General features: G+C 51.0%; 8 protein-coding genes across 8 annotated transcripts; 2 read left to right on the top strand and 6 right to left on the bottom strand.

Moving 5' to 3' along the window:
* Positions 1-386: 386 nt before the first annotated feature.
* On the bottom strand, positions 387-1,653 carry Aspvir_001715 (uncharacterized protein; the record flags this gene model as incomplete). Its single annotated transcript, XM_043266833.1, has 2 exons — positions 387-805; positions 858-1,653. The coding sequence occupies 2 exons, from the start codon at positions 1,651-1,653 to the stop codon at positions 387-389; spliced, it is 1,215 nt and encodes a 404-aa protein (XP_043122768.1).
* A 679-nt stretch (positions 1,654-2,332) lies between these two features.
* On the bottom strand, positions 2,333-4,495 carry Aspvir_001714 (M28 family metallopeptidase; the record flags this gene model as incomplete). The annotated part of the gene is made up of 5 exons (XM_043266832.1): positions 2,333-2,458; positions 2,510-3,651; positions 3,710-3,963; positions 4,240-4,462; positions 4,489-4,495. The coding sequence occupies 5 exons, from the start codon at positions 4,493-4,495 to the stop codon at positions 2,333-2,335; spliced, it is 1,752 nt and encodes a 583-aa protein (XP_043122767.1).
* Positions 4,496-5,194: 699 nt separating this feature from the next.
* On the bottom strand, positions 5,195-6,715 carry Aspvir_001713 (NAD(P)/FAD-dependent oxidoreductase; the record flags this gene model as incomplete). The annotated part of the gene is made up of 7 exons (XM_043266831.1): positions 5,195-5,276; positions 5,329-5,402; positions 5,466-5,883; positions 5,945-6,414; positions 6,464-6,511; positions 6,560-6,604; positions 6,662-6,715. The coding sequence occupies 7 exons, from the start codon at positions 6,713-6,715 to the stop codon at positions 5,195-5,197; spliced, it is 1,191 nt and encodes a 396-aa protein (XP_043122766.1).
* A 738-nt stretch (positions 6,716-7,453) lies between these two features.
* Positions 7,454-8,505, top strand: Aspvir_001712 (uncharacterized protein; the record flags this gene model as incomplete). Its single annotated transcript, XM_043266830.1, has 2 exons — positions 7,454-7,522; positions 7,579-8,505. 2 exons carry the CDS (start codon positions 7,454-7,456, stop codon positions 8,503-8,505), a joined length of 996 nt encoding a protein of 331 aa, XP_043122765.1.
* A 267-nt stretch (positions 8,506-8,772) lies between these two features.
* Positions 8,773-9,651, bottom strand: Aspvir_001711 (oxygenase MpaB family protein; the record flags this gene model as incomplete). The annotated part of the gene is made up of 1 exon (XM_043266829.1): positions 8,773-9,651. The coding sequence occupies one exon, from the start codon at positions 9,649-9,651 to the stop codon at positions 8,773-8,775; it is 879 nt and encodes a 292-aa protein (XP_043122764.1).
* Positions 9,652-10,281: 630 nt separating this feature from the next.
* Aspvir_001710 (phenylacetaldoxime dehydratase family protein) lies at positions 10,282-11,382 on the bottom strand (the record flags this gene model as incomplete). The annotated part of the gene is made up of 1 exon (XM_043266828.1): positions 10,282-11,382. One exon carries the CDS (start codon positions 11,380-11,382, stop codon positions 10,282-10,284), a length of 1,101 nt encoding a protein of 366 aa, XP_043122763.1.
* Positions 11,383-11,775: 393 nt separating this feature from the next.
* Positions 11,776-12,881, bottom strand: Aspvir_001709 (sodium:calcium antiporter; the record flags this gene model as incomplete). The annotated part of the gene is made up of 2 exons (XM_043266827.1): positions 11,776-12,660; positions 12,765-12,881. The coding sequence occupies 2 exons, from the start codon at positions 12,879-12,881 to the stop codon at positions 11,776-11,778; spliced, it is 1,002 nt and encodes a 333-aa protein (XP_043122762.1).
* An 886-nt stretch (positions 12,882-13,767) lies between these two features.
* On the top strand, positions 13,768-16,596 carry Aspvir_001708 (uncharacterized protein; the record flags this gene model as incomplete). Its single annotated transcript, XM_043266826.1, has 7 exons — positions 13,768-13,960; positions 14,006-15,019; positions 15,079-15,147; positions 15,203-15,748; positions 15,794-16,068; positions 16,123-16,286; positions 16,341-16,596. The coding sequence occupies 7 exons, from the start codon at positions 13,768-13,770 to the stop codon at positions 16,594-16,596; spliced, it is 2,517 nt and encodes an 838-aa protein (XP_043122761.1).
* Between the last annotated feature and the right edge of the window lie 25 nt (positions 16,597-16,621).

The following is a 16,621-nucleotide window of genomic DNA, read 5'->3' as shown; positions in this document are numbered from 1 at the left end:
CACGAGTATAGCTCCTATTAAACCAGGCTTTTGATGGACAAAATCAAATCTTGTAGTCATTTCGACTCTGTCTTATCGGACCTGTCTATGCTTTTCCAGGTTCATCTCCGGACAAAGACGTTGAACCTTCAGCTTTAGCCTTTGTTCTTGAATGTCAAATGCCGGACTTGTTTCTCTTGGTGCTTATCTGCTGTCGTCCAAGGATGGCTGGCTTGAACCAATGCCGAGGCCGTTATACACACTCAGTGACATTTTTGTTACTATGCAAAGGGAATCAACTTTTGTATTAGTTGGCTGATTATCATGCTAGTACAGCCCAGGACGCTATTCCCATATTCTTTATCCAATGCAATGTCATTAATCATTAAAATGTCCCTGGAGTCAGGTCAGCTCGCAGCGTCCCATAGTGCGTAACCCCGTTCCCAGCCGGCACAGTGCCCGAATGTCCGTAATTGAGTATCTTCGGACGTGCCAGCAGTCGATCTGGGAGTGAAGCTCTCACAATCGGCCACATCCCGACCGTGCCAGTGCTGCTTCCAACCGGGATTAGGCTGGTCGATGGCCGGCATCGTCCGCAGCCCTTGCAGAGTGTCATCATTCGTACATCTTTCTACGGACCACAGTTGAGGCGAGGGATTCCGGGCGACCCGTACTGTGTCCATGAAGGAGGATTTGGAAGATATCGCATTGCAGGCCAACAATCGCCAGCGATCTTCCCGCGTGCTCTGGGAGAGGACCTTGTGTAGGAAAGTAGGACCCAAAAGGACGAGATGGTTCAAGTAGATGCTATAATCATTTGCATCGTCTATTTTCGGTCAGCCTTGAAGATGTAGCTATGTCAAATGGAAAGAACGTACCGGAAGAACTGGGGTACAGCTCACACGGATCAGCCGGCAATGAAGCTGGTCTCAGTAACCTCCAGCGGCTATCTGTACGGGGAAACTCCTGCTGAATTTCGTTGAACATGCGCTTGTATTCGTTCCGCACGAGAACCCAAACCGATCCAAACTCCTCCACCTCCCACGGAGCCATCGAGCCGAAACAAAGCCGCCACATCTCGTGGATAGTGAAGTTTTTGTACCAGGTGGAAGACGTCCGTTTGGGAATTGACGGGTTGCAGAGGTCATTGGCCGGCTCTGTCCACTCTCGCGCACCAAAGACGTTGCAGTACGTTTGTAACCGACACAGCGCTCGCAATATCCGTGCCTTTTCCGTTGGTGAGAGTCGCAAGGGAGCGGTTTGCTGCCGTGGAAGGGGTTCGACTTGGCTCGAACGTCTCGCATGCGAGCAAAGGGAGTCTAATAGCGTCTGGAACGTTTGATGAATGTGAAGAAGGTCGATACTATCGGAGGGGTTCAGCTTGCTGGGGACTGAATCGGAGATGCGCTGGCGATCGAGAACCTCGATGATTCTCTGTTTGTTGGCTGATTCCTCGGCATGGAGACCGGCAGATTGAAGGGCCATAATAGGTTCCTCCAGCCCAACTGCGCCATAGTGTTCTCGTACCAGGCGATCGAGAATGCTTCTTTGGGCGAAACGGTAGGTGATCCGGTATGCTGCGGAAACTCGGATAAGATCGTGGAGGGTTTCAACATCTGGCATAGACTTCAGGATGTGAATCCTGAGCTCTGCTGGAAGAGTTTCTAACGCCATGACAGTGTAGAGGTGCACGAGAGGATACGAGTGAAGCGGGATGACACAACTTGATTGATCATGTTATGCGATCGGAGCTGTAGCTGTACCAGAGAATAGTGGAAGAAAGCCAGGGTATATAAAACAAGTCATCACTGTTCATCTCTAGATTTTTGATTAGAATCATACTACTCCTTACTATCATTCAAGCACAAAATAATTCTGGGGTAAAGGATCCCGCAGATGGCTTGCTGCTATTCCTGCTCTCCCCACAAAGCGCTAAAATGGGGGCGCCGAGGATATCCAGCGCTCCACCGGGAATGACGGCAGCCAGGAGGCGGTCATACCGGAATTGGTGCTGATAGGCTCTCCTCGTAGTTTGTTAGGTAAAATATTGGCCTGCACTCATCATCTGACAGTGTTAATGAGCTTTAGCTAAAGTCCCGTTCAGTTCTAGACCAGTTGCGTGCTTTGTCGAAAATTTAAGAGTCAGGAGGATTGTCCTTGGCACCAAGAAATGCCTCACCATGACTTTCCCCCTTACTGGGCTTTTAGGTAATAGATTGATTTTATGGATCAGATGACGTCAAGTAGCTGGGAGACTACATTTGAGCTAAAAATTGATTGAGGAGTCATTACAGGCAAATCTGCGCCAGAATATCTAGATCTATACAATACATGAATCGACTCAGATCTACAGCTAGTACAGCAGAGCGTGTCCATGATACTTTCTCTGCCCTTCATCCTTCGTCACAGATTTTACTCCGACCCTCTTCGGAAAGCCATCGAATGACCGAGCGTACGTGGCAATCGAGTGTGCGACCAGCTGTCTACATGTCAGTAATCGTTCTCGACCGTAGAGACAAACAACTCTTACCTTGGTATTCACATCCCAGGCAGTGAGGTTGACATTGCTTACGTCGTCACAGAGCTGGTGGTAGCAGGGATCAAAGGCATCTCCAGCGACACCTCCGAACATCTTCTGCTCTTCCTCTGTCTTGATCACCTCAGCTCCAGTAGCGATTCCGCCGCCGGGGATGCCATTCCGGATGAATGCATCATAGTCGCTTCGTCCATCAAACGGGATGTAGGTGAAGTTCAATCCATGAGCCTCATAGAAGTCGGTGTAGAGGTCCCGCAGCTGTTCCGATCCGACCGGGTTGACCGCGTTGGTGGCATTGTAGACCTGGTAGGCAAAGTTGGGCGAGGCCAGCATGTCATAGTCCATAAACAGCCGGATCTTCAGGTTCTCAGCCTCTGAGAGCACCGAGACATAGTAGTCCGACCCGAGCAGTCCCTCCTCCTCCCCGGCCCACCAAGCCAGACGTACACAGTTATTGACCCGGTATTGAGGCAGCAAAGAAGCGATCTCCAGTAAGGTCAAGGAGCCCGATCCGTCATCGTTGATGCCAGGGCCTTCCATTACACTGTCACTGTGTGCACCGGCCATCACGCAATTGTCGGCATCTCCTTCTTTCGTCTGTGCAATGATGTTGGTGGTGGTGATGGTCTCCACCGTCGCATCCATGTAGGCGATCGCATCGACCTTCTGGCCGTGTCCGAGTCGTTCTAGGAACGGCGCCGCATCGCTGTCAGAAATGCCAAAGGTAGCCACATGGTCGGGAGACGGAGTGCCCAGAGTGCCTCCGAGGCCGCCTTTTTCGTTGTTGAAGATCACCGCAGCCACGGCTCCGGCCTTTCCAGCCAAGGCGGACTTGGTACCAAAAGGACAGCTGCCTCGGCTGATGAATGCGATGGCACCCTTGAGCTCTGGGGGGTAGTCTGCCGCGTCACAGCCCAGGCGCGAGACAAGCACCAGCGGTCCGTACACCGGTTCGTGGTTCTTGGTGGGTGGTGTCAAGCCCATGGGAAGAGCAGACTCCGACACGGTGTGGCCCAGCACTAACCGTGATTCCACCACATTGCCGCTAAATGCAGGGAAGGACTGGTTGGAGATGGTGTAGTAGTCGTCGAAATCCGTCAGAGTCGCATAGATGTAGTCCAGCGTCCCCAAATGCCCTGTGGTCACGTGAGTAAGTCGCCTTGTGATACGCGACGCCAAACAAATCAAACGAACCTTCACTGCCAATCACCCGAGTGGGATGATTATACTCGTCAGTCCCAAGTTCTGCAATGCTATACAGGTGCTTGGCTCTTTTGAATAGATTGCCAACATCGATCTGGCTCTGCAGTTCAGAGGAGCTGATCAACTCCTTCCCAGCCACCGGAATTTGGGGTTCCGAGGCACCGAAGAGAGGGAGCTGAAGAGCGGCAACTTCGCCTGTGAGAGCAAGAGAGGTGGCCAAAAGGTGTATTGGTGATGCTAGCATTCTGAACATCGGCAGTGGTGTGCAATTGTCAAGAGCAAGGTCATACTGGAGGAGTAGGAATCATGATCGTCATGCGTCAAGGACTCAAGGGAATGGCCGTCGTGTGTGGGGCATTGCTAGCAAAGGGAGTCCAATCACTGATAAGTGTCGCTACAGCAACAGATGAGATGGATAGGCAGTACGGAGTAGATCGACTATCTCAGTGACTCGTGCTATCTGCGAAAAGCGATAAGCCCGGGATATTAGTTAGTTATCAGCAGTATCCTTTGTCAGATACCTGAGGCTCTCGTTGATACCTATGCGATAAGGCACCCAATCCTCCCTGGTGCTATCACGTGGTCTCGTCTCAACATCGGGCGCAAATGGTTTAAAGGTAAGATTCATCAGCCTCAGCAAGGGATGGACAACAATGATCAATTCGCTTTCCACCAAGTCCTCATCCTCCACACGTAATGCCCAGCCCGACACGTTGAACCGTCTCAGTTTTCCAAGTGAAGCATCTTGGATGTTGGTCAGAAAGAGCCACCCCACATTGAGGGGGAATAGGTTGGTCAGCACATACGTAACACGTTGCCCATCCATCATCTGGGAGACGTTTTTGTGACTAACATCAACTCTATTGCAATTGTGCTTAGGGACGCATCACGCAGATCACCATGAATCTCCTTCATTACCTTTCCGACCGGTTCGCTCATGGCTGAGAAATATGCCGCCTGGACGGGTGCAATATCAACACCGAGTGCGCAGCTCATTGTCTTGAAGGAGACTTTAGAATCGTCTCGCGCTACGGGCTTTACCTCTGCGTGCCATCCCATTCCCCCGGTCGAGTGTAATAGTTGTTGCCTTGGCGAACCTGAACTTTGGAAGGTACATGCTCCCGCTGCTACACAGAACAGCCAGAGAGTTTGTGATACCTAAGTGGCACCATGTGCAATCATGTACGTCCAGCAACAAGAGCTGACAAGGTGATATTCCGCCCCAGTGGTCGCGGCTTGTCATGAGAATGCCAACCTTGGAACCACCGTTTGCCATCTTCAAGCAGGCCGAGGATGCCCAGCCAGGTGACTTGGAACAGGCATTTTCTAACCGCTCCACACCAGGACATTCTCTGTACATGTAGAGGGTAGGTCTGTCAGACAAAAGCTATTGGTAATGGCAACTTCGGGGGATAGAGGTCAATCAAAGAGCATTCGAATGGATTGTCTATTGGGTATCATCATATGGCTTGACTCCTACAGATGGTACGAGCGAGGGTTCTCAACCTGAACTCCCAGCCTCTCCCACCAGCCTTCTACTCCCATGTCCTCTCGGCCACTATACATATCGATCAGTGTCATATTCCGCAACAGTAATGAATACAACTTACTCGGTCTTCTCATTTATCCAGGGTTCGGTCTGTCCTTCTGCAGTGTTCGGATTGCGGAATATGACATTCAATTTCTGGTGACAGTGAGCTTCAGCCAGCGCGAGTATTTTTCGAGAATTTTCGAGTATGGGACTTACCATGCCAAGGGTGAGGTGAATGGCTGCAGGCGGCGGTGCATACTCTTCCTCCGCTCTTCGTCCTTCAATCAACGCTTGGATATTCCTGGCGACCACGCGGGCCTGCACGGATCCTGGCCGAGCGGCCTTTTGCGCACCAGTGTCGGCAATGTCACCGACAGCAAAGATATTCGGAAAGTTTTCATCTTGTAGTTGCAAAGTAGGCCGAACCCGGACAAACCCGTTATCCGGATTGATCAACGAGCCAGATCTGGAAGGGGTCAAACTGGTCAAAAGGTCATTATTAGGCCGTTGGCCCGTTGCCAGAATGACGAATTCCGTCGAAACCCTGCTGCCGTTGGTAAGCTGCACATCAAATGGCTTTCCATCGGTAGGGAATCCTTCTGAAGGTACGCTGACGCGAGCGTTGACAATAAGTCTACAGAAATTGACTCGTCAGTCGAAGTTCAGTGCTGGGTAAGACGATCACGTAAACATACCGGACCCCTAGCTCGTCGAATCGCTTTTTGATCAGCTCGTGCAACTGCTCATGGAATAGAGGCATGACTTGTGCCCGAGACTGTACAAGAGTGACCTCTTTATCGGGATAGTACTCCTTGAGGTCGGTTGCCATCTGTACCCCGACAGCGCCTCCACCGACAATCAGGATCGACTTGGCCCGCTTGATATCGGCCTGGTGGTCTCGCAAGTACTCGACGGAGGACACCTTGTCGTCATCTTTCATACCCGCCGGCCGAGCGAGCCGAGTTCCAGTGGCAATGGCTAGATACTCGTAGGGGATCTGTTTGGAATCCTGCCACTGGCGATTCAGCGTCACAAATCGCGGATTTACCGAAAGTACTCTCGCTTGGACCACTGCATGTGTGGACGGACGGGGAACAGAGGAGAAGATTCCGGTGTACGGGATGAAAGCTTTATGTTCTTGACCGGGTACAATGGCAAAGCGTGGCTGAGATGGACAGGTTAGCGACATCGGGATATGAAAGAAGAACACTCACAAAAGCAAAGAGATGGTGAAAATGGCTATGCGGTTCAATCAGGAGGACCTGTAGAGAATTAACATGTGTATCCAGGCCGCAATGGAGTATAAGTACCCGATGTGTTTCTGGGATGACTCGTGCCAGCTCTTGGGCAGTGGCCTTAATACAACTTGTCAGTATGCAATCCATTCTACGTCTCTTGGTGAAAGGGCGTACTCTTCCCACATATGATCCTCCCACGACAATGATATTCTTCAGAGGTGCTGCCATGTTGATCTGATGTTCTTTGCAGCTTATGAATTAGTGTATAAAGTAGAGAATGAGGATGACCCCGACTCCGGGGATGTGCATTTATATATCGGCATTAGAGGATCGGATACACATCCGGATCAACAGGGCAGAGGCACAACTGATTGATAAGAATTATCTGATCATTCCACTTCTGCTCGGCAGTTGCCAGTCCCGAGGATCATATCTCCGAGCTTTGAGCCGTCCTACTCCATTAGGCATGAGATCCGAATACGCCGAGCCGGACTGCTTAAGATCTTATCCGGCAAGCCACAGGTCAATAACTAATTGCGTCGGCCACATCGTGATGATAAGTTTTATAAGCAGTAAGACTGCAAGGCCATACGATGCGAATCCCCGTTGTAGATGGTTTTGCTGTTTGTGGGATTTTTGCCTAATATGCTTCTTATAAGCTCCACCATCAGTGACCTGCATATAAAAGTTGTCCCCTATCGATTCTAACCCTGCCCTTAGCGGTCTGACTGTCATGGTATTATATATCCGTAATGTCTTACTGCTTTGGCAAAGGGGTCATTTCGTCCGTCTTCCTCGTGGGCTAGACAGGACTGTACCGCGCGTCTGACCCCAGCCACCCTTTCATTACGACTCACTTCGAATCATCCTACTCTGCCAATATCTTTTGTATACTCCGTAGAGCGGTTTCATTCTCAGTATTGTATTGGCATCTTATGCCTGCATTATCTTCCAAATTGTCATAAAATGTCCACGCTTCCGATATCCCAGGACAATCCATTCCAGACTTTGATTACGGAGACGAATAATGATGCGGTGAGTAATATTCAAAAGGTTGCAGGTGAGAGTCCCATGTTGAGCCTCTCTATAAGGCTCAGTCGCAGTCCCGCTACGAGAATCACCGAGTAAATCGAAATGCACAGCAAGCTGCGAAGATTCTGGCACCAGACTTCGCAGGCTGGAATCTCGACGAGATTTTAATGCGCCTTGACGGCCCTGCAAAGGAAGAGGGATTTGTTGATCCTCGTAACTGCCTGGTCATTTGGGCCCGGCCGCCTTCTCCAATTCGTGTTCTTATAAAGTTCGTGCAAAGCGAACTCAGAGGCGTTGCACCGAGTAAGTTTCTTCTCGCGACCAGGAGGCAAGGCGCTCACCATGTTCTGACAGCCCTGTGGTGCATGCCCTCCGAGAATCTACATACAACAGTACTGGAAATAGCCCATTCTTTGACCGAAGAGCAGATTGACAGTCTCGTAAATACTCTGCAGTCATCACAGGGCGTAACCACGTCAGAAATTGCAGACTATGCGTTCGCCCATCGAACGCGCCTTGTAAAGCCCATGGTGAGCTTTGATTCTGCAGCCATGGCACTGACCTTTGTCCCAGCCGCTGGAGAAGCTTCAGATGCGCAATGCAGCATCGAAGACGAGACCTACAGTTATCATCATCTTCGTCGTGATATATTTGACATGGTTCGGGCGGCTGATATCCGGGTTGCGTCCCGGTACATTGTTCCTTCAGCCCATCTCACCATTGCTCGGTTCGTCACTCAGGACGGCTTCGTCAAACAAGGAGATGCAGTTGGAGAGGGACATGTTGACCTTTCGAAGGTCAAAGAACTGATTGATAAGATTGACGAAATTAACCAGAAGCTGCAGGACGAATATTGGCCTAGTGAGAATGGAACAATCAAGCCTGGCGGAGAGTGGCTGGTTGGCCAGGAAAAGGGCTTGGTCATTCGCAGTGGTCGTCTGTGGTATGGTGGCGGCGATGATGTACAGCTTGGAAACGGCTATTGAGTCTGGATTTGTTGATGGCTTGTTGAGGATGGTCATAAACATAACCCTGGACGGAAATGGACTGAATATACTTCTGTGTCTCCGTTCTATGATATAAAGGTTACTGCACTAGGAGTTCTATGAAAACCGATTCAATGCAGGCGGTATAACGGGAGATAGGTCTATCATCGAGAGAATAATGGAATTGCGTCCTCTTACTATAGCCTATCCGATATCTCGGGAAAGTATCATTCAATAATACTCCTTGAATCTACAATCCCATACTTGCTATACTCCCGCCCAGTGTCCAGTCTGCTTGATCCTGTCCACTGCCTTCCCAAGATCTTCCATGTATTGCCTATGTAGTGTCTGTCGCAGGTGTTGCGGTATGCTGGGGTATGCAATGCGCATCGCACGAACAGTGGCCTGAAACTGGATCCGGCTCAATACAGTCGGTTGCAGATCGTACTCCTTGGCCAGTCTTTCCGGGAGGAAATGCACAGTCAAAAGCCGCGATAATGGGGCCATGACTCTCATCCACAGAGGGAGATGGACCGGATAGAGGAGATCGCGACTCAGTTCCCGTGCCATATCGGTGACCTCCAATGTCTCGATATTGTGGTTCCAGTACTCCCAGAATTTGTCAAGCGTGGCTGGCCACATCTCGGGAGGCATCCGCAGGGAGGTGCCAAATACCGCAGATTGTTGGTAGAGTGCTTCCAGCTTGTCTCGGGGCAGCTCTCCAAAGAAGGTATCGTGGACGGCTACGATGGCGACGAACAGGGTAGCAGCGGTCCACTTGTGCAGCTCCGGGTCATTTGCATCGTAGTCTTCTGCCTTGACTCGGGCATGATAGCGATGGATGACGGAGAAGATAGCGGCCTTCTCCTGCCGAGTGCCAAAGACGGCCGCATTGATGAAACGGGCGGTATTCCGGAGACGGCTGGGGATGCGAGTGGCGAAGCTGGAATGGTCGTAGCTACCTTTGGCCAGGGCAGGATGGGCAAACTGACAAAGGATAGCGAACTGGCCTGCTAGAAGATAGATATCTTCCGTCAGCAACGTCTTCAGGTCTGTGGGTTCGGCAATTGTGTCGTAGATGTGTAGAGATTCGTACGACTTCGCTGCCTCTGTGACCTGAGCAGTTTCGTCCCGGACCCGAGCCATGACTTCGTATCAGAAAATTTTCCTGAATCGGTAGTAAGTCAATGTCACAATGTTGTTGTATATTGTATAGGGCATGCAAGAGGTTGCCAGACCGAGGAAGGGGGTCCGGGGATATATATACAGCGCATCTGATACTACACAAGAAATGCGATCAGCACTCGAAAAAGGCCAAATACGACATTCTGGGGTCTGCCAATTATATTTCGAGAAATGCCGGTTCTGCTCGTCCATTTAGTCCTCGATCTGATGAAGCGGGGTTGCGCATGTGCAAAAGCGTATGAAGACCACGGAGGCCTGTCAGATGCATGAGGCCAGGTGGTTTGGAGCAGAAAGAACAACCTCAACAGCAAATAGTAATTCACTATCGAATAAACGGAGGAGGAGAGCTCTAAAGGATTTGCTTCCAGGAAGACCCCTGCTGCATCGAGGACGGCAGGATTTGCGACCTGGATGAAATGCCACTTGACATGTTTCAGTCTTCGTTGCGGAGACTCTACCTGTCGCATATTGTGACCTTAAGCACACCCAAAATATTGTTCCGTAGAGGTACTTGCAGATGGACGTTCTACCAGATCGCTCTACGGCTGATATGGCGTTGACTAAATTCACAACTTTAGAAGCTATAAACTTTCATCGACATCCCTGTATAACACATGTTCTGCCCATGCAGTTGACGTACTCGAAATGTGCCTCACCACGTTTCAGCACTGAAACCTCGTGCCAGGTGCGGAGCTTGCGCTGGTCTCCAAACTTCTTTGCATGCTTTATGGCTCCAGTATAGATGGCCAAGTGGGAGGGATGCGACTTGGCCCAGTGTTCGAGGTCTGCAAGGTTACGAAAGAATCCAGCCACGCAAGACTCTTTGGTTTCACGCGTCTTCTCCAGTGCCCGAGAAGCGAGTGGACGATTGTAGAGATACCGTAGCCCCATAGCGCCACGCTTCTGAGGATTATCCCATAGATACGCCAATCCAGATCGCAGAGTAGGCTCCAGCGTCTCCTCGTATGCTTTGGCTTCGTTTTCTGGGCAGTTAGCCCAGAATTGGCCCGAGCGGATGTGGATGAGGTTGTCCGGATTCGTGCCTACTACGTGATAATTTTGTGTCTCGCGCTGCGAGGTGGTTTCTGCTGCCACCTGTGTCTTTTCAGGTTCTTCGTTCTCGGCGAACCGATCTGTGGCCGAGGCTGGGATGCGATCGCGGGCAGCCCCCCAATATGCAGTCAACGTATGTTCCACAGTCGACACTCCGGGCAAGCGCGCCAGTCCCGGCAGATAGTCGAGGCCTGAATAGTTGGTTTCGACTCGCGACATATGGCTGGTGAATCGCTCACACCACAGGCCAACAGACTGTCTATGGGAAGGGTTCAACTGCTGGTGGATGTTCACAAGGCTCAAGCGCCGTATACTGTCCTCATACTTGCTCGCATCATTCCAGTAGCACACCCAAACTGTGGAATCGGGCACATCGTCGCCGTCAAGAACCTGAAATTGTTCGATCGACGCAGGTGCGCTGGATGCATCCTCGACCATCCATCGCTGTATGCTCTCGACCGCCGCGTTAACGCTCTCGGTCGGTAATCCCTCATCGGTTTGGGCCTCATGTCGTTGCACCCCAATATATGCGGTGAAGACACAGTCCATATCAGCTGGGAACTTTGCCATCCATCTCGGAACGGGCGGACGATGCCCTTTGGGCTGCCGCAGTGGAAAGACTCGTTTTGTGCAGCTCATCGCGATGTGCGCATATGAATTCGCGCGTGTAGTTCCTTCAACGGTGAGTGCAAAAGCGCAAACAACAGGGGCATTCGTATCTCAGAGCGGAGAAGATGACATGCCTCGGACAGCATCGTATAATCTATATCGAGCTTACCGTGAAAGGATCCTCGCTTATAGTAAGTGGCCATACTACAATAGCATCATTCTTTGCAATCTGTATTCATCGGTCCAGGGTTTGTCATGTTTCTAGTCTATTCAGGTAGTATGTTTCAACGACGAGAGTCTAAACACGACCGTAATTGAGAAAAGAACAAGAGACGCAACTATGAATGCGGAAGGTATTCCGTTCAACGGGCCTACCTTTGTCTCCTTGGACAGCCGGAATTTATTTTGATATATAAGTAATACTCATCTTCTGTACACAGTAAACTCAAGCGCTAAAAATGCCAGATACGCAGCAAGGAATATCACACCGGCTATCCTCCCGGGGCCAAGGATAACCACGAGGAAGAAGCCCAAGGATGACACCCACACCGAGATCAGATCGAACAGGACAAACGTGTCTGATTGATTCCTTGTATTACCAGCAAGCGCCACCACGCCGGCACAGAGAGTCAGGAGGAAGATATTGCTTCCTGCAGTAGTGGCCGCCATGATGTTGACATGTCCGCGAGACCCGCTGACGACTGCAATCAGCTTCTCAGGCAAGGTGGTGGCGAACGACACAATGGTCAGACCAAAGACAGTTCCGGAGAGGTGCAAGGAATCGGCGATGCTCACGGCACTATGCGACAGAAGATACCCAGCCAGTGATAGCGCGATGAGGCCCAAGGATAGCTTGGTGACGTGGTATAGAAGGCTCGTAGTCGACCGTTCCGGGATTTGATCTGACTGAGACTCAATCAAAGGGGTGGCTTCAGTCACAGAATCCACGACATGATCGGTCGACCCTGCGTCACTGTCACTGTCACTGTCCGAGAGCTCGGGTGCCGTTGCGACTCCTTTGTAGATGGCATAGAGGATTGACATAACATAGATGCCAAACAACGCAATCAGAAAGCCCCCGACGATTTCGTTCAGCTGGTTGAAGAAGGCCAGCACCACGAACAGCGTCGTAACTGCGAAAAGCACTGCAGCATATATTTTGGCGCTCCGGTCAAAGTCAATTTGAGTCGGATGGAACAATAGACCGAGTGAAAACGCGCCCAGGACGTTGGAGATGCTCGAGCCCATGAGGTTGCCCAAGGCCAGGGGAGTGCGATGTTGCAGAATGGCAGCAACCACCACGGCGAGCTAATTGAACGGTCAGTTTACATAACAAGATTAGAAATACAAAGTTGACTTGCCTCTTCATACTCCGCTCCTGCCGTCAGCAAGGCAATAATCGTCTGCGAAACCCCCAAGGAACGGCCGACGATGACGGTGTGGTCAATGAACGTGTCGGCGCCATAATCAAGGACATAGACACCGGCGATAAAGACACCTATATTGAAAATGAGGCTGTCCAAATCCATTTGACCGTACCCTAACTAAACTAGACAAGTATAGCATCGTTTGGTCGAAAGAGTAATAAGCATGGAAAGCTGCCCGAAATAGGAGGCCATTAAAGTTTTTCCGTGTGGCGGTCGGTGCATTTATCCGCTTGCGATGCTACTCCTGGTTTGGTCATCATCTTTTTGGGATCATCACGACCAGTTAAGTTAAAGACAGGGTTGCATTGGCTGATTCACATTGACCAGTAAACTCGATATMCAGATCGGCATTGGCTTGTGTATCCCGCAGGGACGATAGCAGAATGCGGGGTTGGTCGCATCTCTTCAACAACATTAGCCTTCGTACCCCTGTCCATCACATCCAGTCGTCTGTGCCATCCATCACCCACAAATCATACCCTGAGGGCGGATTCAGATATACGAGGGCCAAGACATACAGAGCATTGCGCTGAATTGCAGCAATGCTACGGTGCCCCAAGCTTACTGTAAGCACTCGTATTCTGCCGTGCCCAGGGAGTCCGAGTATGTGATACTGTGCTCTCTGCGGTTTGTGAACTACAAGCGAGGCCTCTATACATTGTGAATTGGCCTCCCGGAAGAGATTGGTGAAAAAAGCCATGCTGGGCATCTCGCGACGATGACCGGCATTGGCTGGCAGATACAATTTCTTGACGACTCGGTGCGGCAGAGTTCGTATATGCATGGCCTCAGACTCTGGATGTAGACCGGAGTAAATTCCTCAAGAAGCATAATGCCAGCCTTGAGTATCATTGTAACAGATCCCTCGCATGTACTCAAGCGTGGAGGATGGGTTCGATAGTTGTATATAAAGCCTCCTGCTCCTCAGTCTAAAAACACAAGACCAACAGCAACTCAACCCGAATTTCGATTGCCTATTCCAGCAGAAATGAGGCGATTCCTTGTCCCATTTGCCCTATTATGGCTCTTGAGCGCTGCCACTGCTGTTGAAAACAAGCTGATTGACCTGCAGCCTCTTCCTCGACATGCTTGGGACAAGGATGCTTTGCACAAGAGAGATGATCCCGCTGGAAGTGTGGCACTACAGGACCATGAACAATTCATGTGGACTTCTGGCAATGGTATTTATCAAATCAGCTTTCCAAACTGCTAACTGACCTTCACAGAAACAAACACCAAAGTCACTGCAGTGAGCATGGTTGTTTGGTCCAGACAGGATGAACGCATCCTGGACATGGACAAGATTTCCTTTGCCTTGGACTCGGTCAGCTGCACCGATGGGATGACCCTCAAGTTCAAAAACCCGCTCTTCTATCTTGCTGCCAAGTTGGCATGGCAGTGGGTAAATTACAACGACATGCGCAGTTTCGTAATGGTCTCCAGCTGGGAGGGATGTGGTACTCCCCGCGAGCGAGACCCCTGGGTGGTCAGCAACGCTGTCTTTGACGACAAGGCCTCGACGGCCAAACTGGCAGCGACCAAGAGTACTTGGCAGAAGGTATCCAACACGACTGTTCTTGATTTTGGAGATATCGTCCTCGGCCATCGGGGCACCAAGGACAAGCGGTTCCTAGATGTCAGCTTGAACAAGGCCTTTACCCTGGATCTCAGCTCCTCTTTTCCCACTGAGATTGTCAACTGGACCATGAACACCCCGTTCGTGGATGCCAGTCTCGCCATCAACTGTGTCAACTGCGGCACCACAGGCACTCTCGCGTTCGCCGGCCATGTCGAAGCGAGTCTGTTTGGCGGCTTGGAGAAGTTCGAACTGTCCGCTACACCCCGTAATATTGCGGCGAATCTGGACCTGAGCTTGGAGTTCAAAGGTGAGGTTGATTTTGATGGCCTCCCCGCTCCAGGTAAGGAGTGGACGCTGGTGGAGCTGCCATTACCCAGTGGCTGGCGGGTTCCGGGGGTGTTGACATTCGGACCCAATGTCAAGATCAATGCAGGTTACAGTATTGAATACATTGGAGGCGAGGCATCTGTCACTACAGGAATCTCAGCCAGGGTGCCCGACAGCTCGGTGGCCAAGGTAGATTTGGCCAGTAAGAACCCGGTGACTATCTCGGGATGGATTCCAGAAATCCAAACCAAGCCTCTCGAGATCGAGGCACAAATCCATGCGAGAGCAAAACTCTACACGGAAGTTGCGGTGGCAGCCAGCATTGAAGTCTTTGGTATCCAGCACCCTCCTTTCTTATTGAATTAAAGCATGTGCGACTAACGAATGTTGCAGACAATGGGCTGAACGTCGAAGTGGGCATCAAAGTCCCCGATATTACAGTGACTGCGGCCGCGGGATACAGTAAGCTTCTATCTAAACAAGGTCTCTTCAAATCTGACTCTATCATCAGATGTAGCCGGCTTCTGCGCCAATGACCCCAACAAACCCTATGGAGTCAAGCTGGATGCCACGCTGGGTGCCAGTCTGGGGCTGCAGGGCTACACCGAGGTGAAGGGGGAACGGGACGTGTTCCTGGACGTCACTCTGTACGAGACACCGACGCTGTACACGTTCCCCGAGCTCTGTCTGGCCGCCGGAGAAGAGTCTCCCGGAACCTGCATTCCTCAGTCAGACCCTCTGGATCCCGACGATGGGGTTGCTCCGGGCGTCCTGCGGAGAGATACATCACGCTCAGTCGCCCTCTCCAGACGGGATGCAGACAGCGCCTTTTACCAGGGTCGGGATCCGTATTACGTCGCATGCGACGAAGGCCGCACGAGACAGATCTGGGTGCAAAAGTATCAGCGCCCCTCGCGGCTGAGGAACAATCTTGCCGTCCCTATCATCCAGCCGGGAATGACGTGCAGTAATAGCCCGCAGAACCAATGCCCTGCTAGCACCTGGAATATCAAGGAGGTTCCCAAGGATGACCGGGCTGGCGTGACAAGACAAGGATGGGCCTGTAAGTGCCCTGTTCTGATGCACAGAGAAAGACTGACGAATGTAGCGGAACATATCTATGAGGGCAACTGGGTCCGTGACTTTATCGACTATTTAGTGAAGAATTATTATCCAGCGACGATCGAGGATCCCACGGTCCAGGACAACACCAAATGCAAGGGAGCGATGAACAGTTTTGGCATCCAACGCGATATCAGCACGCCCAATCCTACTGTCGCGTTCAACTACTCGGAGGCGTTGATGCAAAATCTGGGCACCGTCCATACGGCGTCTACGCTCATGGCGATCTTCCCCAACAGACAAAATAGCATGAAATATTCTGTGAGTTTTATGGATGTCGACCGCAAATGCGGTAATGACTGACTCCTGGGCCAGATGTTCGCTGGTAATGATATCGATGCCAAATTCAAGACTTCTGAGAAGAATACCAACCAGCGAGTGTGCTCTCTCGGACGCATCGTCACCATCTGTCAGTATATGAATTATGGGGAGATTCGGACTCGCATGAAGGCCACCGTCGCAGCCATAGACAGTCTTTTGTCAGTCTTCTCTCAATCTCCTTCTTTGTTAGCTCCTTGTTGACCGTTTAGCAGAGACAAGATGCAGCAGGATGTCAACATCTACCTTCCAAGTCCCCTCAAGAATGAGACCCTCAAGTCGGCCCACGCCAAGTTCTTCGAGGAGAAGTACAGGGGCGGATTTCGCAATGCTCGGAACCGACTCCAAGACTATGCCAGCTGGCTGCAGGGTCAAGCTGGATTCGGAGATCTCGATCAAGCCACGAAGGATGAAGTGGCCAAGCTTGCGAGCAATCCCGAGTCTTATTGCAAGGAAGTATGGCCGTTGTAAGGATTAACGTGCCAGGTCTATGGAG

The sequence above is a fragment of the Aspergillus viridinutans genome, assembly GCF_018404265.1.
Source record: "Aspergillus viridinutans IFM 47045 DNA, scaffold_1, whole genome shotgun sequence".
NCBI lineage: Eukaryota > Fungi > Ascomycota > Eurotiomycetes > Eurotiales > Aspergillaceae > Aspergillus > Aspergillus viridinutans.
Note: the sequence above shows the minus strand (reverse complement) of the source record. Positions and strands in the feature narration are given on the sequence as shown.